Source organism: Corvus cornix, chromosome 10 (assembly GCF_000738735.6).
Source record: "Corvus cornix cornix isolate S_Up_H32 chromosome 10, ASM73873v5, whole genome shotgun sequence".
NCBI lineage: Eukaryota > Metazoa > Chordata > Aves > Passeriformes > Corvidae > Corvus > Corvus cornix.
This window is the reverse complement of record NC_046340.1, coordinates 18,138,646-18,164,739: the sequence shown is the minus strand read 5'-3', so window position 1 is coordinate 18,164,739 and position 26,094 is coordinate 18,138,646. Positions and strand designations below refer to the sequence as shown.

Here is a 26,094-nt window from a genome sequence, read left to right as displayed (position 1 = left end):
AAATTTAACAGTCTCACCTGGCAGTGGGACTCCAGCAAAGCTGCTGGTGAGTGCCTGGCGCAGGGTCTCGAGGTGCTGCTGCAGCACCGTGTTGCGGCTCCGCTCCTGGATCACATCCACCTCCAGCTTCTCCACGGCCGTGCGCATGCTCTCCACGTGTTTCTGCAGGGCAGCGTTCCTCTCCTCAAACTCCATGTTGGATTTGCGCAGCTGCCGCAGCTCCGCTTCACGTGCTGTGGACATCAACCCATTCCCAGAGAGTCAAAAAACTGCTAAAAACATATCTAGGAGTGGTAGGCAATGAGGCAGAATGTTCTGGAGTGCTCAGCTGATCATTACAAATGGTGCAGTTGTGGTTTATAGACAAAAAGCATCCCATCACAGAGTGACAATAGCACCTACAGTAGCACTTAAATAGAGTTAACCCCTAGAGAGTGAGACAAATCAGAAAACATTCAAAGCATGAGAATGGAAGTGAATGGGGGAATTGATCAGGGAGCAAGACTGCAAGACTGAATTCAAATGCAATCAGAATGAAAAAGCTCAGCAGCAGTGCTAAGAATCCTGCAAACAAGACACCAGTTATAAAAATAATTTTCTATTGACCATGGAAAGTATCTGAATCTTAATTCTGTTCAGTCAAGAAAGTCTTCAGGAAATATGGCAAAAAAACCCCTAAACTCTTGAGACACATAGATATGAAAACCAAACAGAGTAACAGAGTATCAGTGTAATCTTCCACATATTGGGGGGAAATAAAATAGTGCTAACCAGCCTGAATCATCATCATGCTACATCTTAGCCATTTCTTAGTCCTATAGAACAGTAGATACAGCTAGGACTGGCTGGAATAAGCCTCAGAAACAGTCTCAAAAAAGGCTAATTTGGGAAGACAGTGTCAGGAAAAACTGCTTTTCAGCCATTGTGTATATACAGAAGTAAGGTAATAGCAGAAACTATACCCAAGTCATTACTTGAGCTGAGACAGGAGAGTGCAAAGACTCTTCAGCTGGACAGCATTTGCCAAGAACTTTGGAAAAGCAAGGAGGAAAGGGTCCTGCAAAAGTTTAGCTTACCTTTACTATGATTCAGGAACTCTTCTGTGAAGATTGGAATATCAAAGACAGATCTCTCCTTTGTATCTGCTTCTTTCTACAAAAGAAAGAGTAATAACATAGCTAAACAGTTTGTTTTCAGGAATTCATTTAACTGTTTTGATCATGAGAATAAAAGGCCAAGGAGTCCTGAGGCAGCAAAAACACTGTACAGATCAAAGACACTTCCAGCTCCTACCAAGAAAAGCCAAAGGATGTGTCAGCTTTTCAAGATATAGGTTTAATAAAACATCATCATTAAGAAATAACACATAACATACTAAAATACACTCTTTCACCCTAATGACAACATATGTGAGAATTACTCCGTTTTAAAAACTATTTGATGCATTTATATTTTCCACCATCAACCAACTGACACATTCTGAAACAGTCTTTACAGAAACATCAACGAACAGGAGACAGAGTGAGCAAAATGCACAGTCAGTTTCATGGTTCTTGGTCTTTCACCACCAAAGCAAAGAACACTTTTAAATCAGGAAATGCTCTACAACTTAGTCAGAAAACTGTACAAAATGTGTTTCGACTCAAGGCAAAAACCCCCTACTATAATATACTTCAGTCACCACTTCTAAATTAACAAGAATTAATGCTTGTTTTAGCACCTGAATCATTATGGACAAAGTCAATGCAAATTTGGTGTGATAAGCTGCAGCAACTACAATCAACCTGTAACTTAACACAGAAACAAAGTTAAGCAGGAAAGAGTGTCCATGGAGAACAAAAGCTTTTCAAAACTCTCAGACACCATGGTTGATAATGTGCCACAAACTTATCATCCAGAAGCGCAGTGTTACACATGACTGGTGTCCTCCAGCAGACAACCTAAATGTTTGACAGCTGATAAGGGAATTCTGGTCCCTGAGTTCAGAGTATCACGTTGGTGCCTGCCACACAGAGGGGCTACATGGGGTGAACTGAATGCCATTTGACAGTCAACCAACACAGACAAGACTAGATGGAACTACAGCTACCCTGTCTTTACTTAAGGAGACAGACTGTCCATTGATTGCTTTTAAGGATAAGCTGACTTTTATTGTCTGGCACAATTACAGCTGAGGAGCTCTGTATTTACTGAGTGAGAACTCAAACCTCACTTGGCCTGAATCAACTGAACACACACTAGAATCAGGCAAGACTGGAGGGAAAGGTAACAAACCTTCCCAGCTCTGTGAGGCACAGCAGGGTTTATTTGGGGTTCGTGATCACACGTGCTTTTCACTGAAGTTTTTGTACATGCTGCTACAGGGCAAATGTCTCAAGAGTATATTTAGAAAGAGAAGTCATACACAGAAGTGTGAATAATGCATTAATTTTGTCTGAACACTGTCTAGATGACTAAGAATTAATTTGACCCCAAAATCTAGGATCTCAACATTAACATGCACTAAGAAATGCTGGCAGTTATGAAGCTTGGTTAGAACACTTATAGAACATCCATCTTGAACAGTCTAATTCATGCTCACTACTACTACCTATGTGCAAAGAGCCACTGGCTTGGATCACCACTGGCTCCTACAGAATAGATGGTGGAGGAGAGAGTACTGCAAAGAAGATATTCTCTTTGCAACCCTAGGATACAGGTTCTTCAGGTAAAAACCAAAAAATATTAAGGCCTTTAGATGTAACTGTCCAGCTTCCAAAAGGCAAGAAATTCCACTAAGCAGAAGAGTGATCATTAAAACCATCACCACTCTCCCATTACAAAATACATTACTCAGCACATAAAAGATCCTCTTGAGAACCCTCAAGTACTTAAGCCACTCTGAGGTTCACTGAAGATTAAAATCATAAGGCTTTGATTACCTCCTATTGAAAGGGACCCAGTCTGTTCAGCTCATGTATCATTTAGTCATCCCTCAAACCAAAAGAGAATCAAAATTGTTTCTATCATTTGCCTTAAATAAGATTGAAATGCTTCAAGAGTCAACAATCTTATCTGGTTACTAAGACTGAGGCTGAACTTTGAAGATTCTGCAACAAATCAGACTTGAAGTTCATAGAGACTTGGTCAAGTAAGGTAATGAGATAGCTGAGATTTTGCAGGGGTTTAAGCTCACCCTTCCTGCTACCCTCAGGCTGCAGACAATAGAAGGAACAGATATAATAAATATACGATGCCATTAAATGTTCTCAGAGTAGGTGCCACCAGGCAACCCCTGCTCTCCTCAACCTGTGTGCAAAAATCTTTGAAAGCTTTCCACTAACAACTCTAACAGAGTGCACGATGCCAGACCTACTTGCAATCAAGCAGCTTGAGGAAATAAACAATAACAGAACAACAGAGAACAATTATTCAGGGGTTTAGTCACTGCTGATGACAATAGTGCACATTGCTATATGTCATATTTATGAAACTAGAATTTGACAGAAAAAAATGTTCTATTTCATGCCCATAGATGAGCTCATAGGACAATGTGTGCATGTTTTTCAAGGCAATATCTATTAAAAGTTCTCTCTCATCCTTTAGTTATATTTTATTATAATTAGTATTTGAATTGCCCATCACGAAACTCTCTAGAGGTCAACTCTATGTACAATATTTAAAATTACCTCAACACCAACTCACAGAAACTACATCATAAACACTTAATTGAAGCAAGGGAAAGGAAAAAGGTTTCTTTGACCTTATCTTCTTATACTCTCTCAAAAAATAACTTCATCAGCTTGTACCTACTAATCACAAACACAACAACAAAAGTCAGTGCGGACAGGAGAAAGCAGCAAGACAACAAAAAGCTTTAGCCTCACTTCCAGTAACAACTTGATAGACACTTCTAAAAGCAATCTAAGTTTTTTCTGCTTATTCCCAACCTATACAGGATGATAATACTTGGCTTCCCCACACAAAAGATGTGAAAGCTCATCAGGTGATAAGCATGTGGGACTTCATAAATACAAAGGTGAAAAACATCAAGCAGTCAAAGGCACAGTTTCAGAGTAGGATGCCTGACTGACAGGTTGATGTTCAGCTGTATCTGATGAAGCTTAGAAGTCCCACAGGGTGAGGAGAATTCTTTTTTAACTGCATTTATGATGTGAAAGATCAGCAATGATAACTTGAATTAGAAGGGTAAGAGGGAAGACTCCAAATTTGTAGTTTGTCACCTGTATAACTTAAACGTTACGTAACGGTCAATCAGCCTAGAACTTGAAGACTTCAGTTTTTGTACAATTAAAGACAAACTTGGATTCAGCGACTGTAGAATCAGAAAATGTGGGGACCATGTACTTCTAAAGGATAATCTCACTGCAAGCACTTCCTTTAGGAGTTAATAAAAGGCATATAAAAACATGCTACCAAAACATTTTCCTGAAAGTGAAACTTACTTTCTGTCAAGTAGACAAGACCAGTAGTTGCCTCTCAGCAGTGCTCAGCCTTGTCACTGATGTAATGAACACATTAGAAGCCAAGTGGATTGCTTTCCCAAGGCAAAAAACCTCACAAAGAAAAACAGATCTTTCAGACAGCCCTACTGCTTACAAGTGAAGAGGCTGTGTATAAACAAGATTTTTTCATTGCTCTTTGTTTGCAATTTATTGGTAACCATGAAAATAACTCTGTGGCCTTAGGTAATACAACTGGAGAAAGCTGCAGCATTTCAAGGGGAGAGAAACCATAGTCAGCCAAGACACACAAGATTCGTGGTAAGATGCCTGTGCTGTAGTTGATGAGCTCTATCTCCAGACATTATCACTCTTTTCCAATATTTACATATGTAGAGGGAGAGGGAAGGCAGGAAGAGGTTTAAGCCAGAGATTTTCCAATTATTTGGTTGCTTTACCCGTTTTCTTCTCAAAGAAGCCACAAGCATTTGTGTTACTGCAAAAAATCAGTACTTAAAACAGCCACCTAAAGGTGCTAACTTGGCAGGTTTATTGAGGTCTCACACTGTATTTAAGTTCTTAACATTGAAGTACAAAACAGACCTATGTTTTAAGTGTACTCTATGCTACATTTCATCTCAGATCATTTGTACCTGCCCAAGACTTACCAAATTTAGTTTTGTCATACTAATGAGTGTAAGTATACTCAGTGGTTTCTAACTTTTCCAAACCTGCATTAGGAAGAGAAAGAATTCACACTCAAGTTCTGATAAACTGGGTTTTGTCTTCACTAAAAGTTTTTTTTCACCTGAAAGTCTACCCACTGATGTAAGTGTAGAATGAAGAAGTTTACCTCATGGTCATGAGCTGGCTGTCTTGCTCCATCTGAGAAAGAAAAACAAACAACAAGTCTCTCAAAATAAACAAAACTGGAGAAAATAACCAAAGAATTAAAGTAGTTACACAACCATAATTACACAACAGTTCTAGACAGACTTGTGCAGCTCTCCTAGTAAGTCACAGAGAAGTTGTGTCTAACTTCGATGCTCTTAATGCACATCCTCCAACACAATCTAGATACAGTTAAATTCACATGAGTCTAACTCCCTTTACACGCAGCTGATGTAAATGCCACAGAATGAACACATTCACTTTTTAACAAGCCTTTAAATGAAAGGCTTTAAAGTAGTGCCAGACTACATGACTGGCTGGGAATCTTCTGTTGTTCTAGCTAGGCACATATTTTTGTCCCATTCAATACCTTGTCTGTGTGATTTGCCTTTTTGTCTGTCCTGTGCTTTCCTGCTAAAGACTTTGTAGGCTTCAGTCTTCTGATACTGCTCCAGCTCCCGCATATAACGCTCCTTATCTCTATCTGCTTCATCAAGGTATCGCTGAAACAAAAAAGTCCAAGAGTTTCAGGGAGTTTCCTCCCCTTCGGGAGGAAGGGAAGAAAAACAACTTGTCAGATGAAGTGCTGATCCATTTCACCTATGCAAACAGGAAAGGAGTGAAGAAACAATGAGATGCAAAGACATAAGATCTCTGGATAAATCTGTATTCTGGTGTCCCATTTTTCTCTCAATTTTTTATAATAACTATTCTGTTAACTTTTTTTTTGTTAGGCCTAGGAGTAACTTGCTACTAAGCTACTCTACTCAACTGAATGTTACCTACACTACAGACCAAACACTTCAGAATTCCTGTTCTGTGGCCAGGATTAAGTTCTGCTAAACAATAACATCTTTACAGATGATGCTTTATGGTTCAGACCTGTAACAATGGGGTTCCAAATACACTCTTGTTTTCATGCCCCACAGACAAAAAAGCACCACCACACACTTGGCACATCTGAGAGGTGAACAAAACATCATGGCTATTGCAAAGAACAGCATAAAAATAAAAGAGCCTGGTTTTAATTGACATAATCTATCTGCATTTTGGTTAATAGAAGTCATTTTTTATTAGCCTGAAGGTATTTCACACATCTGCATGACAGAATGAGCTTAGCTGGAAAATTCTTTAGGGGAACTGATTAACTGCAAAACATTTAATGAATGGTCACAATGCTTACTTAATGGGATCCCTTCAAGAAAAAAGTTGCTTTCTCAATTTTTTTCTCCAAATGAGTTTAAAATTCAGTGAATGTCAGAATTAAATCAAAGTGAACCTTAGTCACCTGGTGTTTTCATTAAGTCATCATGACAATACATATAAGTTATGATTTCCTTACATTTGCAACACAGTTTTGACCCTGCTGATGACATTAGACAGACTTGTGCAGCTCCCCCAGTAAGTCTGCTGATGAACACTGACTGACCCAGTGTTAACATTCTGGACTGGGGTGCAAATTTGGTGATGCTGGGTTGCCATTGCTTTTGGACATGTTATTAGTCTGTAAGATATTAATTCTTCTTTTCCATCTCCAGCAATGTGTTGCTGAAAGGGCTCACCAGTCTTCCCTTGACCTGCTCTGAGAGTTAGAAGCTTACAGCTTTACTCAAGGACAGATTCCCTGGGGATTGAAAAAGCAGCATACAGAATAGAGATTTGAGCTCAATTTCCTTTTTCCTAGGTTAAAAATCTGCCTCAGACATGATAAGAATATGTTAAAATGCAGGGGACAGAGGGGCTGAATGCCTTTTTACGTTCTCTCCCAGTAGACATTTTCATCAGGAGTATGCTCCCACAAGACATCCTCTCCATGGATGTATACTTCCAACCTTACCTAAGAGCAATCCTGACTTTTCTCTAAGCAACATCATTCTCACTATCCCTGACACCAACTCAACTGCTTTGCCTTGCCACACATTTTCCATTATAGTTAAATCACAGTGCCTATGCACCATTTTACATCATCTCTAAGTTGTATTCTACAAGCTTAGTAAAAAGCAACAAAAGGAAATCTTGGTTTTTTGCATCATCCCATTTTTCATTTTACCCTTAGAAGTATTTTTCAAAGTTCAAATATCAGGATTAAATTAATGAGAGCATTCAGCTGCACTGTGATTTAGAAACTGCTTTGCAGTAATCTCCAGCTGGCAATCAGGTGTGGAGAGTAAGATACCCACTAGCAATTAACCCATTAACAAGGTCCACTCCAGAAGGCCCTAATTAATCAGCCCAAATATGGCCTTGAGCTCCATTTACTTATCAGACAGTGCAAAAGGCCATAGGACTCCCAACTAGGAGACATCACATCCAAAAACTCTGGCCTTATAAGTCTCAGCTCTATCTGAGCTGGTACAGCAGAGTTACATCCAGATGGATCACACAAACTATGGGATGTCTCATTAGAGCAATCCCCCCATTCTGGATGCATTCTTGCATTACCTAGAGGATACAGTTCTCCCCGAGTCACACCTGGAGGAGATGCTACGGCCCTGCCAGGGTTCATCGTTTGAACCTGTGCCCCTTACTTTGAAATATCCTCCCAAACACGATTTCAACCAAAAGCCTGTGCTCCCTTCCTCACTAAGCAACATCCCCATTTAACAGTAACCATACCCAACAAGGACAAGGGAGTGTAGCAGTACCCGTTTCTCCTCAGGAGGCAGTTTGCTCCACTCATTGCCCAGCATCCTGGTGATCTCTGGGAAAGGGACTTCCGGCCTCTTTGCTCGCAGCTGCTCCCTACGCTCGTTCATGAACCGCACGTACCCTGTGAGGGGCGATTTGGGGGCATTGGTGTCCCTAAGGGGTTTCTTCCTCTTTCTCCCTTTGGCCCAGCCTCCTCGTTTGGTTCTCTGCTGCTGCAAAATGAAAACAGAAGACAATTCAGACTGAGTGAAAATAAGCACATCTGGAAGGAATAAACAATTTCATCAGGAGTACATTGCTGCAAATACCTCCTCTCCCATGGATGCAGGTTTCAAACCTTACTTTAGAGCTATCCTGACTTTTGTCTAAACAAAGCCAAACAAGTCTCATTGTGAAAAGCAGTTTACAGTTTCTCCTAGTCCACAGGGACAACAAAATAACATTGGCATCAACTTCTGATTGCAAAATCACAAGGACTGATAATCCTCAACATGATCATCTTAACTAATGCAACTGCAAATATTTTTTTATTACTTGTTTGCTTGGTTTTGGTTATTCTCACCCTCACATACCCTCCACCCAAGTCATTTACTTCAACAGGCTTTTTGGAGAGATCTTGTGCATTAGTTAATAATTGATAACTAGTCATTTTGCACCTTCCAGATCTTTGTCCTTCATGCACAATATGCCCAAAATGTGGGTTTAAGGACAGTATACAGGCTGTCCAACTCTCATCTGTTCAGTAGATTGTCTTTCCCACTAATCACCTCCAATGGAGTAACAAACAAACTCCAAAGGAGGGAATATTTTAAGATGTGCCTGGGGCATACTGTGAGTTCACAGGAATAACATCATTATCACTCATCGTCTTGGCTTCAAGCTATTTCTACAGCAATCTCTGGACAACACTACTTTCTAATGCTATGTACATACAACTATTTTCAGTACTTCTAATGTTTCCCCAGATCAACATGTTCCTGCCATCGTGTTACTTTTTGTTGTCTTCCTGGAATTTTATTACTTAATTTAAAAAGGACATCAGAGCTGAAAACAAACTACAAGGAGGGATACCAAATGCACCTATCAAAAAAAACCCCAAAAAACCCCAAAACCACTTCCAAGTCAAACTTCAGGTCCTTCATGATTTAGTCACCAAAAATCAGAGTTGGATGGTACACATAGTTTACAGCATAATGGTTTTAAAGACATCAGTTACTACCAGAACAGTACAATGGTCTCACTTTGCTGGCTCACAAGAGAGAAAATAAGTTGTGGCAGTTGAACATTCAGTCCTGAATGCAGCACCAGCCTGTGGGCCCCTCTGGCTAAGCTGAGACCCATGTGCTGTGCTCTGCACATTCCAACTGCCAGCTATCTGTGTGCAGCTGTGCAGCACAGGAGAAAATTAGGGAATCAGAAGAAGAAAATGGCAAAGGGATAAAAATTTGTGATTCTATTAAAAAAAAGTATGAGCACATAAGACAAATATAATGACAAAATTCCATGCCTTTGCTTCACTGAATAGTTACTATTATTTCATCTCACCTCCTCCTCAGGCTTCTGCTCAGTGGTTTCAGCAGCAGTAGAAGACTCATTTTGCAGCTGCTGAGCCTGTGACAAGTCCTCCACCAAATCTGGGTTATTCACAGGCTGCGAAGTTCCACCACCGAATGAACTCTCCGAATTAGCTAATCTGAAAAAGCACAGAAGAGGAGAACAAAAAATTTAATCATCTTTCCTATATCACTTCCTCCCTAATCTCCTAAAACATGCAAAAATGTTGCAAATATATTCATTCTCACACTAGTAAGAAAAAAGGGGATTTAAAAGTGATTTTTGAAGAACTGGCAGTTCCATCCAAGCAACCACTATAACTACCACAGTGCCTATGGACGTTCAGACCCAGTTTGATTTTTAAAGAGGTATTTTGTTTCATTTTTAGTGAAGCATTTGATTACACAACTTTCAGGCAAGTGTATGTTTGGATCAGAATCCAGACAGCATGAATCTACCCTTCTTCAAAAATACCATAAGGAATTTGACATTAAAAGTTTCATCATCAACCAAGATACAGCTTTCTGGATGTGTTTAATGTATTTCTCCACAAATACATTTAGAGGTCTGTGGTTGTGTATGATCTTGGATTGAACTTCAGTCCACACAATCTGCTGTTCATACATATGGGTATTTAAACACATGACTAGCTCCCAACAGGCTCCAGAATGGCCATTATTTAATTTTGCTGCAAGAGCTGTATCAATCTACCTTACTCCAAAAAAGGGCGAGATGTCTGGAGGCAAAAAAGAAGACCAAACATGTAGAAATACTTCTGAAGGTACACTTGAGTGATGGACACGCATTTTGGGGCAACAACCCCCCGGACATTTTGAGCACTGTGCTCAGTGGGCAAGTTAATATAAGATTTCTGGACTAATCTCAGATTCTAAACCCTTCTTGAGGCTAAAGATTACTTGCCCTTGCCCAGTTACAGTCATGAAAATTCCTTTAACAGCAGGGTATGCTTCAAGTCTCCTTTGCTCATTTATACCAGTCTAAAGCTACTCATGTCTATGGCAAATTTTAAATATTCAAAATAACTGTTCCTATTGATGTAGAATACAGCTATAAAAATTTGATGTATATTAACAGAATTGTTATTTGAATGCCCATGGGAATATCTGTCTTCAGGGAGAACAGCATATTTTCATTACTCACTACAATCAGCAATTGTGACATAATTACTGGTAAAGACACAACGGCTGGTGAGATCCACGCCTGACTTCGAGACACCAGATTAAGTTCATATTACTGACAATTAGAGAGGGAGCAAGGGAACAAAGCAGACACCCTCCCATAAGTTAATTATATTTGGAGTTTGTCAGAAAGAATAGGAACAGCGCAGCTGTTAGGGTTTGAAGAGTATTTCAGTTTTCCTCTCCATTCCCCCTTAGCAGAGAAGCTCTCTAAACTATACCTACAGGAAAAACTTCACGTGATGCAACCGCTTGCAGCAAACGACTCATGAAAGCTCAGCCAAAACACTAATACCTCTTAAACACAAGCCTAATTGGAACATGGACTTAATTTGGCACCAACAAGTTTGAAGCCCCAGATAAGTAAATCCAAATTCAGGCCCATTTGAAGTGAAAGTGTCCACATTCATTTTCACAGGGCTTTACCTGACTGCCAAGTCTGAATTTTACTTCTTGGTACTTTACAAAACAGAAAAGAAGTTTCAATTATCAAAACGCAGCAAGAATTTCATGTATTCTTAAAAGAAAACTTCTTTCGGCGTTGTGATTTTAAGAGGCCATTGTTGCAGTCTGCAAAAGCAGAGTCAGACTGACAAAAATGAGACATCAGTCTCAGTGATCAGTTTCAGACATCAGTTTCAGAGATCAGTGATGAACAGTATGTCTTTAATTGAAATCATTTACTTAGCAGGGACCACTATGACCAACAGATGCTTCCTCCCACTCTGTCCCCATAAAGTCACTTGTCTTAAGACCAAAATCCTAGAGATTTACCTTTTAAAGCTAAGAGATACTAAAGAACAGTTTGTGACCACTTCCATCAGCTCAGATGAGTTCAGGTTTCTCCTAAACAGCATCCTGTGAACTTCTATCAAGGCCAAGGGAATGTTGCAAGATTGAATTTTGTCAGGTTTATTTCTCTTTTTAGAAATTACTGAGAATGCCCTCCTCCCACTGAAACAATTTCCTTGATAAGTACAGAGATAGTATCTACCAGCCAAAGGTGAAAAAGGAGTTGCTTACCCAGTTACATTAATTTCACTACCTTCCTTAGTTCCATCCTCATCTGTAAAAAGTGGAGGAAGATTTGAGCCAGCTACCAAGTTCTCCATATCTCTGGGGGGAAAAAAAATACAGGTAAAAAAGGCTAACTATGTCATTGTTACCCTTCAGCAGCACTTCAACTCAAACATCATAACGTACCACAAATTTTTTACCCCATGAACCAGTTGGCCAGTCATAGCTGATTGACTTCAGGACAGATCCTGAGGGCAGATGTGCTTAAGGTCAGACCACAAAGACCGTAAATGACACTTCAATTCCAGGTTTCCATTTTAACTGAGCCCTGTGCCAACGCCACAGTGTTGTTGGAAATTCCTGCAATTCTATTTTATCCCTCAAGATAAATCTTCGTTCACCATACTCAGCAGAAAGGTAGGTAGATCCTGCTCTTCCAGTCCACCTGCCTGATTATTCTTCACTGTGCACCCTTCACCACAGGTTTGTGTTGACCCCAGAAAAAAAACTGAAACCAAGTCCCCCCTGAAGTTTCAAATTAAGATTGTACTAATAATTCCTTGTCCAGATTTTCACAATTAATCTATGTGTGCAGTTGAGTGCTAAGTAAGAGAACACAGCTATTTAGAGTATTTTACCTTCAATCCCATAGAACAGTTACTGAAGCACTACCAACTGCCCCCAAGTTAGAATTAGTTCCATTTGTAACCTTGTGGCCTGTCACGGGAATTTAATGTGAGAGATGAAACCCAAAGCTTAATCAATCTATTTATCCCCTTCCTTACTAAAATACAAAACTGTTGTATTTTAGTGGTAAAAACCCAAACAAAACCAAAAACCCTTAACAAACTCACTGCACGATTATGAGTCGCCAGTTTAGGCCATTTTGAAGGGCCACTCTACTTAAATTCCTGTTCCTTCAGTTTAGGAGTCACCCTTGATGAGCAGCAGATATTCAACTTGATTACTGCTATCCCTTTCGGCCAGTACACTCGGGCTTTGGGCCTCAAGGGGCTGAGGAAAGCTATCATCTTGTACTGCTTTCTCCTGGCTTGGTGTGCTTTCCACTCAGCACTGAAATCCAACTGATCTGAGACATAAAATCCTGCTCCATGTTTTTAATATTATATGTGTTTTCCCACATCCCACCCCAGGTCCAAACATAGAGGTTTTTTCTACAAAGGTTACTGCTTCTTACATCCTATAGGTTTTGCAGATCTCTATCACAAGAATGACATGGATGATATTCACCCTTTTTCTCTTCCGTTTTCCAGCTGCTGAGATCCTTAAACCATCCTCAAGGATCCTATCATCCTGACTCCTTATCTAGAAAATAATTAAAGCTAAGCAGATGGTGGTACAGACACTGATCTCTAGCAGAGGAACACCTTTACTTGTGTATAGAAAAGGCTCACCCAGGAGTGAAGAAATCAAATTCCTGTGCTGCCATTACAAACCAGGGACTGAATACAGTTTTGGGGGTTCAGCCTTAGAGCTGTGGCACAGCTGGAGACTGACCAGCAAAGGGCTTCCAGGATGCTCAGGGATCTAAAGCACCTGGCCTGATAAGGAATGGTGAGGAAACTGGGCTTGCTCAGTCTGGCAGAGGGGGCCAAGGGCCAATCTAACAGAGCTTAAAGCTACTGGATGGCAGTGGCAGAGATGGCAGAACCAAATTCTTGCCAGTTATACTGGCTTTGGAGGTTCACGCTGGACACCAGGAAGCGTTCCCAGAGAGGTGGAGTCTATCCTGGTAGATTTTAAATGCTGAAAGCTGTAACTGACCTAAACTAGTGTTGGTAATAGTCCTGCTCTGAGAGGAAGGCTGGACTAAGATGACCTCCCTCCAGATGTCCCTTGCAAGCAACATCTGCAGCTCTATGAATCAGAACTCCACATTACGGGGTTTTTTTTCAAATCCTAGCATCTCTGATAGGAAAAGAAAGACAAATAATATAATGCTGTTAAGAAAAGTAGTGAGATACTCTGGTGAAACAAATATTATTTTAATCCTTAAAGAAGGCAGTGCAAACAATACTTCCTCACACATAGAAAAGAATCTACACACATAGAAAAGAAACTACATCAAGGCTGGGACTTTATGTATCACAAGAAATCTGAAAATTCAACTAATTTGAAAATTAAGCTCTTCACTGATGTCCAGGAAGCTGTTTAAGCACAGCTTCTAAATATACAATATAAATTGCTTCATGCAGTTATCAACTAACAGGGAAATTAAGTTCTGCTTCATGTTACACAGTATTCATCAATCAAAAATCTTAAATTATGATTTTTAAAAAAGGAAGCCTAAGCAATTATGCCCATTGTGACCTTCTCACCAGGTCCTGATCTGTCTGCTCATATCTGACCCAAGCTCACTTTCAAACTGCAGGGAGGCAGCTGGACACCAACCTTAACAACATATAAACAGAACACGAACACAGGAAGCTGGGAAGACCATACACTTTTTTTATTTATCCCATATGTTTTAGATAGTAACTCTTTCAGATGACACTGACCCACATCCTAAAGAAAAAGTAACATCAGTGAATTTAAAATGGCTTCTAATCAGTTCCAGAGAGCAAGAAAACAAAACAGTTGCCCTAAAGCTCACTGAGAGCAGATGGGAACCTACACAAGTCTTTCAGTCCCATTTCTCAGGGATAGCCCTCCCTGCTTTGCTCCGAACCTTTGCTCCAAAATCGCTATCCACTTAGTTTCAACCCCACTGCAGAGCTACATGTTTATTGAAACACAGTTAACTAAATTCAGGGCAAAAGAAACAATGTACACTTAGTTTTCTAATGGCTTGCACATCTCCCCTATTTTCATTTTTTAACTATTTCTACCCAAATGCAAAAAGAAAACTGAAACTGCTGTTAAAACTCTAAACCCTACCAGCCCTACAATTCAATGCAAGGAAGCATCTCCTCCAAATAAAACTAATTGAAACTGGAGCAGCTCTGAGTTCACTGTACTGCTACACTACTGGTTGTGTTGGCTCAAGAAAGCAATCAGCTAAGCAGGAATAGAGAGACTGATTTATTCATTAAGAGCAGTATCTGATAGGATTTCAAAGGTTCAACTAACACATACACTAGCATTAGTTACACTTCTTTATGAGCCTAGAGAAGATCCTATGCTATCAAAAATGTGGCTGAATTTATCATTTTCTTTCCCTCTCTTCCCTCATCAATCATGATTTCATGATATAGAAAGTGGACAACAGTATTTCATAACTTTCAGTTCAAGTTTTTCAGCTGGACATTTTGGTTGCATGCCAGAGATCATACCTGTACAAAATTGTACAGAGTGAACCAACATGGTCTGACAGAATTACTCAGGAAATGAAAGAAAAACTTCTACAGCATAAAGATCCAAATGCTACTACACACATCAATACACACAGAAGGATGAAACAGACGACCTCAGCATAGCACAGCTGCACTTATCTGTCAGGAGCCAACTCAAGTCAGAGCAGCACAAGTTCATGGCCGCACTGTCCCAACACAAGCTACAGGTAGCATTTCTTCTCCCCCACCGGGCACTCCTGTCCCGTGGCTGGCCCCATGTGAGATCTCTTCCAGAGCCTAAGCAAAGCAATCACTGCACTGTCCAAAATGTTCACTGCTTCCACAAAACGTAACCTGCTCTGCCTGTGTACAGTCATTCACAACTGAGTGATGTGAGGCTGGGCTCTGCAGTGTCTGCACAGGTCTGGCCATGTCATAAGCCACTGTCAAATGCAGACTGACATCCTCCTCATTCCAAGGCCAGGTCGAGTCTTAAGATGCCCCTGAACACTGGGAAAAGGGTGAACAGCCCTTAATGTTGCCTTTTCAATGACTACATTACAACAGATAATCTTAAGAATAAAAAAAAAATAAATTACTAAACTCTTTAGCCATACAATTACAAGGTAAGATTATAAGTACATATTATTTATTACAGTTAAGCGTATTTAAATATGAAGTCAGCATCAGAAATCCAACTTGCAGGCTGATTATAAAACACTGCAGGAGTTCCAATTACCTCATCTCCAGCTCTAGTTTTAGAAACATTACTGCTGAGTGAAGAATTTTTCTCCTGAAGTCTCTCATCCCCCTTTGCCAGAGTAAATAAGTCCAAATTTTACCATTCAGAGGATAACAGATTAAAAAAAAAATCTGCTACATCACAGAAGAGCCACAGTATTCCTTATCTCAGCATCAGAGTCCAAGCACTTCAGAATGCAAACAATCTAAATTCAGATGATTTACTGAGAGAAAAACCCACAGAACCATCACTTCCTCTGCCTTTCCACATGCAGCCAGAACATCAGAAACAAAACTGAAGTAAGTCCATCTTCTATTAAAACCACAATGCTTTTGGAGCAGTCAGAGGAAGTTCAGATTCCCTCTGGCAGAGCATTTTCTTCCATCATGCTGAGCAGAAGCATGTTATCCAACATACTTGGCTGCAGAAAATCACATTTGACTTTTTCCCTACAGGCAACTCATTAGACAAAGGTCTTTGTGACTAGGAAAATTGCAAGCTCAACCCAATGGGATGAAGGTTTTTCTGTCAAACTAGAAAATATATACCAGAGAACAGCCAACTGCTTTTATTTTTACTTCTTGCCAGTAAAAACAAAGAAACACTACAGACCAAAATAGAGACTTGCCGGAAAAAATTCCAGAGTTCCACTGCATTTCCAAGCAGCTTAAGGAAAGAAGGGAAAGATGTAAAGCTTAGGTTTATTTGGGTCTTTGCAGCAAACACTAACAAAGCTGTTCATATTCTGACCTTTGAAACACCTGTCAAACATCTGCAAACATGTACATTAAAAACACAAGTGTTCAATTCTGCATTCTACCCTCAGTCATATAAAAGCTTTAGGATGAGGCACATACAAGACATATATGTGTATGTAATCCCTGGATACCTAAAAGCAGTAACTGTGGTTACCTCTGGTACCCAGAGGGAAGGCTTTGCTATCTAGCCCTCCACTGCAGGCATTACATACCTATGGATTAGGACAGTTCATTTTATTCTGAATTAACTTTGCTCATGATAGCTTCAGTTGCCATTTAAGATAATACCATCAACACATACAATTCTACAAAATTAATTTAATTCTCGTGTTACAGATCTCACTTGAGAAAACAGAAACCATTCCAATCACAAAAAGTAACTCTCAAAATAAATCTTGAGAATTTTTTACTTTTCATTAATCACTCTACCTAAAGTCCAATAGATGACTACCAGGGATGGGACTGGGTTTTGTAATCTGCCCATAAAAACGTCTTCTGAATTTCCAGTTACTATAGGCAATTTAGCCTACTTCTTCACCTACCATTTGAAAATTTCTCTGGGATCTGAGGATCTCATATTTCACAGGACAAAGTTTTCCATCAGCTCCTTCCACATAAACAAGGTAAAAGGGATACCCCATAAAACCCCACAAACCAGCAGCCACGTACCGTCACAAAGGGCGCCTGAAGCACAGACACTTCTCAAACCACAGCGCTTGTAAATCACCCAAGACCTCACCAGAGCCTGGTAACTTCCCCAGCAGTGAGCAGATGGTTACTTCCCAAAACTGAAGTTCCATTCCTCTGATCATTTATGTCTGTAAGACTCAATCACTCACTGTTTGTGCAATGCAAACATAAAAGTGCCATAGGCAAAGCAGTTTATTAAAAAATGTAAATGAACAGACTGAAGTTTTTCATGGTGTTTACCCAGCTCAAACATTTACCAGCATCACACAAGTGAAACAAGAAACAGTATTAATTAATGCTTGAGGAGTACTTTGATTTAAAATACCAAACAAGTACTCTGAACTAGAGAAAACTGAATGTCAAGGAATCCTGATTGTGACTGGCCAGTGAAATGCAAAGTTACATATTTGAAAATAAAATAATTGAAGACTGCATACACCTGATGAGATTGAAATAGTTTTAAAGCTATTTTAGCACTTTTGCTCTCCCTCAAAGCTTTATTCATCACAGAAGTGGTAAAGGAGTACAGCATATACTCCAAGCTTACTTATATTCTGCAAGAGGAAACTCTGGCTGCTGCCACAGAGGAATACAGATTGGAATTTTTCATGCACATAGCCACCAAAACAAGTCATTACAGCCATTTTACAGAATATGGGGTCAAATACTTTGGATGTGAGAATATACTGAGAAAGAGATTGAGTATATACTTAAAAGAATGACTCACCACAGGCATCATGACCCAACACAAAAGCATCTACTCTGACCTCAAAAGCCACAAAGACAGCATGGAACTGGGTATTTTAAATGCACTGATATGGGCACAGGGACAAAGGTTAGAGGAAATGAAGTGTGGGAAGAGTCAGTGATTCTCACACAAAACAAGCAACTCATTCTGCTTGTTTTCAGAGAAGATCCATCTTTAGAAAAAAATATGACACATCAGCTTCCATACATTTTTGTTCTTATATTCTTGCTGTTGCCATGCATGATTCCAACATAAAGCCAGTGAGTTTGAGTACTCAAACCTGTCACGTAGAAGAAATCACACTTTTTAGATAGCCTTAGATGCGCAAAATAACAGGCATATAAACCTGAACAAAAGAACTGCTATTAGCAGATCCTTTCTAATGGCAAGAATAGTGAAGAACTGGGTTAAGCTGTTTGTTTCTAATCTGGTCTTAAAACTCTCTGGTAATAGTTTAGTATCTATCAGAAATTGAAGTTTGGAGGAACATTGCACAAAGGGCACCAAAACCCCTTTTCAGCCAAGGCTTGCAGTCCCACATGGTACCACTGGCATCACAGGATAAAAATTGCAAAGACCTTGGAAACACATTGATGGAAAAACTAATAAGGAAAGTGAGCACAAAAGAACAGACAAAGGTTCAAGTAAGTATCAATACATCAGTGGACATTGCTTACAAAACCTTGTCTGGATTCCTGAAAAGAAAAGAAACAGAAAAGACAGCCCAGTCCTGCCAAAGCATTCTCTCCAGGAACAGCAGACAGCTCCTTTGACCGCTGTTAACAAGATTTGAAAGCTGTCTGAGTCCACAGACAAAATGTGTTAAAATGGATACTAGAGTAAAAGACTACTTTAAAAATTTAGGGAAATTTAGGGAAATTTAAAAAGAAACTTTATGCTCTAAACTAGGCACATACCAGGATTCCCCTCTCAGCACCAAAGGGAGAAAAATTTTAAAATCATACAAAACCCACGTACTTCCATGGCTCCATAAAACAGTTAACTTAAATCAACAGCAGAATGTAGACAAGTTAGAATAAAGCTTTCCCTATACTCATCTGCATCCAAAAGCAAGAGGAAATTAGAATATTTAGCATCATGAATGGAAAACAAGGGGAAAAAAGCAACAAAAGTGTTGGGGTCTCCTCCCCTGCCATGGAGCCCTGGGAGAGGGGCCCTGAGGGGAGACACGGGGTTTCCCTGCCCCTGCTCAGCCTCGTTCCCCATTGGTTGGTTTGGGTTCCCTGATAACACCAAGGACCCTCGGGTCCAGTGACTGCAGAGTTCCTGAGCTGAGCCCCGGCCATGCGGCTGGAGAAATAAACGTCTCTGAAACATCTACCACAAATCTGTCCATATATACTTCGCTTTCCACAGGACTCCTGGCTTGAAATATACTTGTTGCAGTAATCCCCGCTGCGACACAAAAGCATAAACCCACTGGAGTGGTCTGATTGCTCTCCAGTGTTAAGCAATACATAAGAGATCCAGAGGTGCATGTGAGGGATGGGAATATGCAGGCAGAGGGCATTTTTGGAACACCTGTAGCATATGTAATGAAAATAGTTTGTTTTGGAGCTGAAGTAGGATTGAGAAAAAAGCATCCATGCCAGCAGTGTGCTTAAATATCCTAGGCTGAGTGCTTGGAACAACAACTAAACATTTGCAATATTGGATCCGATCCTCAAACTGTTTCCAGTAGCCCAAAGAAACTGCTCTGAGGGCAGAGGTTAACTTCTTCCCACCATCTCCTTTACTGACTTTGCAACCTCTTCTTTGTGCATCTCCTATCATATCATAGGCAAGAAGGCAAAAGAAGTGAGGGAAAAACCCTAAGAGTAGAGTATCACTGCCTAGAGCTTGCAGCCAAAGAGCAAAGAAGAACCTGGGAAAAGCACTTCCAGGACTCAATCTGCTCTTCCAACTTCCCTCTTCCACAGCTGCTCCTCATATGCTGGAAACAAGAAACTGCAGGTGGGAAACACACACAAGCTTTGAAAAACAGTGTTGATCTATGCACTAAATAAATTTAACCCTAAAAGAGAATGTAAATCTTTTCAAAGAGGTTGATGATTGAACAGACATGAGGATGGAGGTCTCACACAACACAATGTCTTCAAGCACTTACATTTGAAAAGATTACTAATTTATGTTTAGTTACAAGTGTTCTGAAAGGTATCTGGCATTCAGGTTTGAGTATTTACCATATTTAGCAAACAGCAGATTTATATTGCTTTTACATTTCTTTTGCATGATTTCATTTCTATATATATTTGTTAAGTAAATATGGTTCCTCTGAGCTAAAGCAGAAATACTATCCCAACACCCCTATATATGGGTAGAGATGTATAGTGGGTTTAAAGGTCATAAAGGAAATCTCTAAAAGCTAAGAATAAAACCAAACTTCAGAAACAAACTTTGAAGCACTACCAATCTTAACCTTTATTTTAGACATCTCAACTAATTGTTAGTCTTTGCTTGGTTTCAGAGATCTCGAAGTCGCTCTGAGACTCTGACCTGAACACACATCATGCAATTCTTACTGCAAAGAGAAATAAGAACTAAAGTCTTTGTGATCCTTGCAAAAGGTCAGAAACACTCTGGTTTACACAGCATTAAATAGTGGGAAAGTGGAAAAACATTTCTATTTTCAAAAGGGCTACAACATAGATTTCACCTCAGTATAATATCATAACCTGAAGTTCATTGCCTTGAGCAGAAACAGACAAAGCCAACTGCTGGAAAACAAGAGTTCAGGCACCGCTGTCTTTTTTGATTTGTGAAGCCTAAACATTTTACAACAGAAGTGCAAGCACAGAAAACTTACTTTCTTTGATTACCTTTTGCAGTCTGTTAGAAGTAGGCACACAGATTAGCTGAGGATCAAATACCACATTTAATCCCCAAAGTTAGCTCAAGGGCTTTGAGTTAGACAACTGCCTTCTCAGCCACCAGCATTCCCTTTTCATTTAAAAAGACTCCTCTGAAAAAGCACTCATTTATATTTTGCTCCTCTCTACATATCCCAAAACAAAGGAAAAAAAGCATAATATTGCTTTATTAGCATTTTATTTTTAAAAATAAAAAGTCTTCAGATTTTATGAAAACTTCAATCATATTTGAGCTTATAGATGTCCCAAGATAAAACATTTATTATAGTAATGGAAGCTTGTTTTTCCTGGTCTTCAACAGTCTCCCAAAACAGCTCATTCCCACCCTGGAACTGTTTCCTGACCTCTAGAAAGGGTCATCTATGTATAACTCTAGACAAAATATGGCCATAGCATTCCAAAGCTCCATGGTCAGATCACCAAAAAGAATTCAGCAGGTTCAGTTCACATCTCAGCTGAGCTTTGTTTTTCATGATAAAACAGACACGCAGAAGAAAGTGTTAAGTAAGTCTTGAGTAAAGCCTTACCTGGCTGCTTTAAGTAACACACACATCCCTCAGCAGTGAGAACACATTCCCAAAATACTCCAATCACCAGTCCTATTGCTGCTTGATCAGTAACAGCAATGAGTAAACCTCAGAGCAGGTTGCACTGTGTAAATAAAGAATCCTGGGAGAGTAGAAATTGCACCAATCTCAACTTAACACCTCCCATCCACAGCACAACAAGCCCAGGTCTTGGAGTTTAGCATGTAAAAATCAAGCAGCTTATTACTTGAAACTGTGCCAAGTAACCAAGCTGAATAGGAAGCCCTGTGTGAAATTTTAGTTTGTAAAAATTGTGGCTTTTGACAATTGAAGTGTATTTCATTTACAGCTAACTGTTCAATTAACAAGAAGCAAAAGCATTCATTCACTTCACAATGAAAATTTCTTCTACTCAAGTATCCATGTCTTAATCAGCATGGATTCATTTGTATTGCTATTTAAAACGCCTTTCTCAGTAACACTTGCTGACATCACCCAATAGTTACACATTTTATATATAAATATTTCCTAAGCATACAAAAAAATCTGAAGATTCCAACCAGTTTTGCTGATTAAGATCCACCCAGCAAAGCATGTGTCTAGTCACCACAGTTTCTTTGTTGGCTGCAGGGGAAAAAAAGGAAACAATGTGAGAAAGGTCCACATTTTCTGCTATACTGAATTAAACACACTCCTAGAAGTCAAGAAATACATCTCTGGCATCATTCACATTTCATGATTCCAAGTTTAGACTAGAAGTGACTTCTAGAGGTCATTTGATCCCAACACCTACTCAAAACCAAGGTGAAGATCATCTTTATGGCAGACACCATGTTACACTGTCTGGCTCAAATCCTGATGAACACTGATTTAAATCATCAAATGCCCTCAACTGCTTTGGTTTTTTGATAGGAAGGTTACCAAGACCTAAAGAAATAAGCACTGCTTATTCTCAGGACACAGGCAGTGATGGATGGAAGACAAGACAAAGGCACTTGAAGAAAGCCCTTAAAATGGCCACAGGAACGGAGGTGTATCAGACAACACCTCCCCCAGTCCTGACAAAGCTGGAGGGACAGGAGAGTAAAAGGACACTGGAACAGAGAGAAAGTTTTCACTTTATTCATCTATTGACCAGAAAATCCATCAAGAACAACCTTAGCAAGGAATCCAGGATCTTCTCTTCCCATTAGTGAAGCTAGAGCTGGACTTCCAATACAGCCCCGAATCAAAGATTCCCTCACCCTTCGAATTAAGCTCAGATTTACTCTCAACTCCGAGTACAACAAGCAGTGTTTACCCCAACTCAAACCACTTCAACAAACTAAAAAACAATGACAAGCTGCCATTTCCAAGAGGAGTTCTGTGTTAGGCTCACTTCACAGAATGCAACTTCCAGCAATTTCAAGTAGGTTTAATTCAGTAGCAGCTTTAAGCAGCTTCTTTTTCTTTTCTTCAAATGGAGACCTTAGCTCAGGGCTGCTGTGTTTGCCACTCCACTAACTAGTCCACTTGTTCAGTATCTTCTGTCCTTCAAGTGGAGGGCACACCCAAATGAACTGCACACATTTTTACAAGATTATAGGGACAGATGACTGAGGGACCAAGAAGATATTGTAACATCAAGCCCTTCATCACATATAAGCAGAAGTTCTCATTTTTAGCCTGACAGAGGATATACTGTTATTTGCATAACAAAAGGGCTTTAAATCTTAAAAGAAATAGTCAGCACTACATGAAAAATTGAAGAGACATTCTGTGCCAAAGCTGGATTATGAATCACCAACTAACACTCCTGCCACCAGCAGCATGAAACCATCTTTGCAGTGATACTCAAGCCCTACCTGAATAACCACTGCAGTACTTAACACACTTGCAACCCCCCATCTATGTTCAACATCCAAAAAGCAACTGATTTGTCAACTATTTCACTGATTTGACACTTCTGTATTCTTTCAATAAACTGCCATTCTAATTGCCTGTCTGGGTTTGCTGATGCTGTCGTGCTTCTTTGCATTTCATTTACCTTTTAAACACTAAATTATTTAGCAGCAGCAAGTCACAGCAAATGCCAGGAAACCCCTTTATCTGATCTGCAAAACCTCCAATTGCTCAAATTTCTGTATTTTTAATTACAATGGTATACAAATACATCCACAGAACTGAGATGCTACCAAGACACTCAAGCCTCAAAACTGCAAATACGACAGATACATTTCCTATTCCACACTGACAACTGATTTGAGTAAAATTTATCTACATGACAGACCTTTTCCAGGTTAACTTTGGAGGAATATATTGCTGCATTACCACAATCCTGACGCATCACTTGCCCAGAATCCCCTACTGATCAGTCACTGATCTACATTCACACATGCTGGAAGGAAAAAACCCAACCATGCATGAGAGCTGAAGACCAGTAGGTCCCTACATTTATATAGCAATACTCAAATCATTTGTCTCCATTAAAAGTCAATTATAGACACTTAGCTGACAAACATTAGTGACCTCAGACTAGAGAATAAGAAACTGTGCATCATAAAGAAAAAAAACTTTTCTAATGTAATTCCCAGATGTCTGTAATATAAAGGCACTAAGGTAAAAGCTGAAGTTAATCTTTTAAAAAAAGTTTCCAGCCTTTACTATGGATTTGAGATCTGTCTTCCCACTCTTCCTCACTATAAAAGTGCAAATCCTTTGTGTGTGGTTATTTGAATATCAAGACTCTTCCATGTAACAGCAACGTGAGAACAAAAACTCAAGGAATGTGCTGAAAAGTACCTTGTGATCAGTTATTTTCTATGTGCCTTGCAAACCCCTCCTGATAAATGTCTGTTCTGTAATTCCCTTGAGAAATACTCTGTGGAAATGACTTTGGGACAGAATGTATGTTTTTACAAGTAGCGATAAAATTATATAAATAACTTGCCTAAAAAATTCCAGACATGTAAAGTGTATTTCTATAGAGAAAATGCAAGTAAGCCATCTGTAACAGAGTTCACATTTTTTCATACTTGCAATGAACTTTAAGTTTTTTAAGGTTAAAACAACATTAACAGAAAAGATTTCTCAAGTAAGAAAAGTATCTTTGATATTTGGACAATTTTCACATCACTGCACATTCAAAACAATTCACATAAACTCTCACAGTCCAATATGCAGTTAATAATTCTACAGCTTTTTATATCCAAATGTAAACAGAAGAGCAATCAAATCTCATGTCAAGACAAAGACAACTTGGGTTAGTCTAATACAAATACCTGCAAAGTTTTTGTACTTTCCAAAAATCTCCTGGGCTAGAACCAAAAAAGCTAATTTCCTTATAAAAAAGCTGCAGTACAGGCACAGGCTAGAGGGGATAACTGTGATCACTGTGACCCATTTAACACCAGGCACTACTCTCTGCTAAAAAACAGAAACACAGAGGAATTCAAACCTACATCATGATTATCCAGTCTTGTTTTAAAGACTAACAGTAAGAAGCATCACTGCAGCAGCTGTCCCACATGGCTTTTATGCACACAGTAAATTTGTACAACTTCTTACTGCAGCAGTCACGTAGATTTTGTTATGATTTCACAGGTTAAACCCTGTAAGATAAGAGCCTGTATCAAAAAACTCTGATTAAGTTGTTATTTGATAAATGTATCATTTCAAGAAGTTAAACAAAGCTGCACCTGCATTTATTTTTAGGAGTGAAAATATGCCTTAAACTCATGTTCAAACTGATCCTTTTTCCAGTGTGCTAGCAACCCTTTCTGAATTCCAAAGCAGCTGTAGCAGTGCCAGTGCCAGCTGCAGAAGACACGTGTTATACCTTGCCTGTTAAGATTCCTCTGTACTCTTATTTATACCTAAGGCTTAGCTGCTCAAGCTTCACTAAATGCTAATGTTCCCAAGCTGGATTATCCAGTCACCTCCAACACCTCTTCAAGTCAATGCTCCCAAGGAGGCTTTCCCAGCCTACACCCGTCCTGAGCTATACTAGTTTTAATGTGACCAAATATCAAGTCTGGTTTGCTTGAGTACACTCTTTAAAAGCAAAAAGCTGAACCAGGTTAGTCAACCACAACTACTGAAAAAGCACTTGTCACATTACCTCTCCACAAATAACCAAGAAGTTTTAAATTGATGGCATTTTGTTCAAAACCATCAAATTTCAGCAAGCAGTATGAATCATGCACTATTTGTTACTTGAAATTGACATTTAAGAAGCAGGGATCAAACTAATATGATTCAGAAGCTTTTCTCGCATTTTCTTTTTCCTATACTCAGAGCTTTAAGAAAAAATATTTCTGCTTCTACATTTCAAGTAAATGTTTGGTGTTAGGAACAATTTACAGAATCCTGGTGATGTCACACAATGGTTTATATACTGCTGTCAACTGACACAGAATGGGAAACTGGCAAAATACTGGTTGCATAAGTTGGAAGAGGCCTGAAATTGTATTTCTCTAATACTCAAGCTTTGCATATTTTGATACAACCTAGATTTAAGGATAACTTACAAAGGAGTAACTTGCTGCTGCTAAAAGGGGAAGGTCTTGCTCTCTCCTCCTTTCTCAGCTGGTTACAGCAATCTCCACAGCTTACTGGACATTTTATAGAGCTATTTAACTCCCTAACTCTTCTCTTTGGGAGAATCCTGGGAAAGCGAGGAGGCTGGGTATCTTCAACTAGACATAGCTGAAAG

General features: G+C 39.5%; 1 protein-coding gene across 4 annotated transcripts in view; it reads right to left on the bottom strand.

The window, feature by feature from the left end:
- The window catches only part of HMG20A (high mobility group 20A), a 38,600-nt gene that overhangs the window by 5,808 nt on the left and 6,698 nt on the right, over window positions 1-26,094 (bottom strand). For all 4 annotated transcript variants that reach the window (XM_039557571.1, XM_039557573.1, XM_039557570.1 and 1 more), the window contains 7 exons: window positions 11,759-11,851; window positions 9,528-9,675; window positions 7,979-8,194; window positions 5,704-5,836; window positions 5,296-5,327; window positions 1,077-1,152; window positions 18-233 (listed from right to left, as the gene is read on the bottom strand). In XM_039557571.1, coding sequence (XP_039413505.1) covers window positions 18-233; window positions 1,077-1,152; window positions 5,296-5,327; window positions 5,704-5,836; window positions 7,979-8,194; window positions 9,528-9,675; window positions 11,759-11,847 — 910 coding nt within the window. In that variant the 5' untranslated portion in view covers window positions 11,848-11,851. The remainder of the gene's footprint in view (window positions 1-17; window positions 234-1,076; window positions 1,153-5,295; window positions 5,328-5,703; window positions 5,837-7,978; window positions 8,195-9,527; window positions 9,676-11,758; window positions 11,852-26,094) is intronic.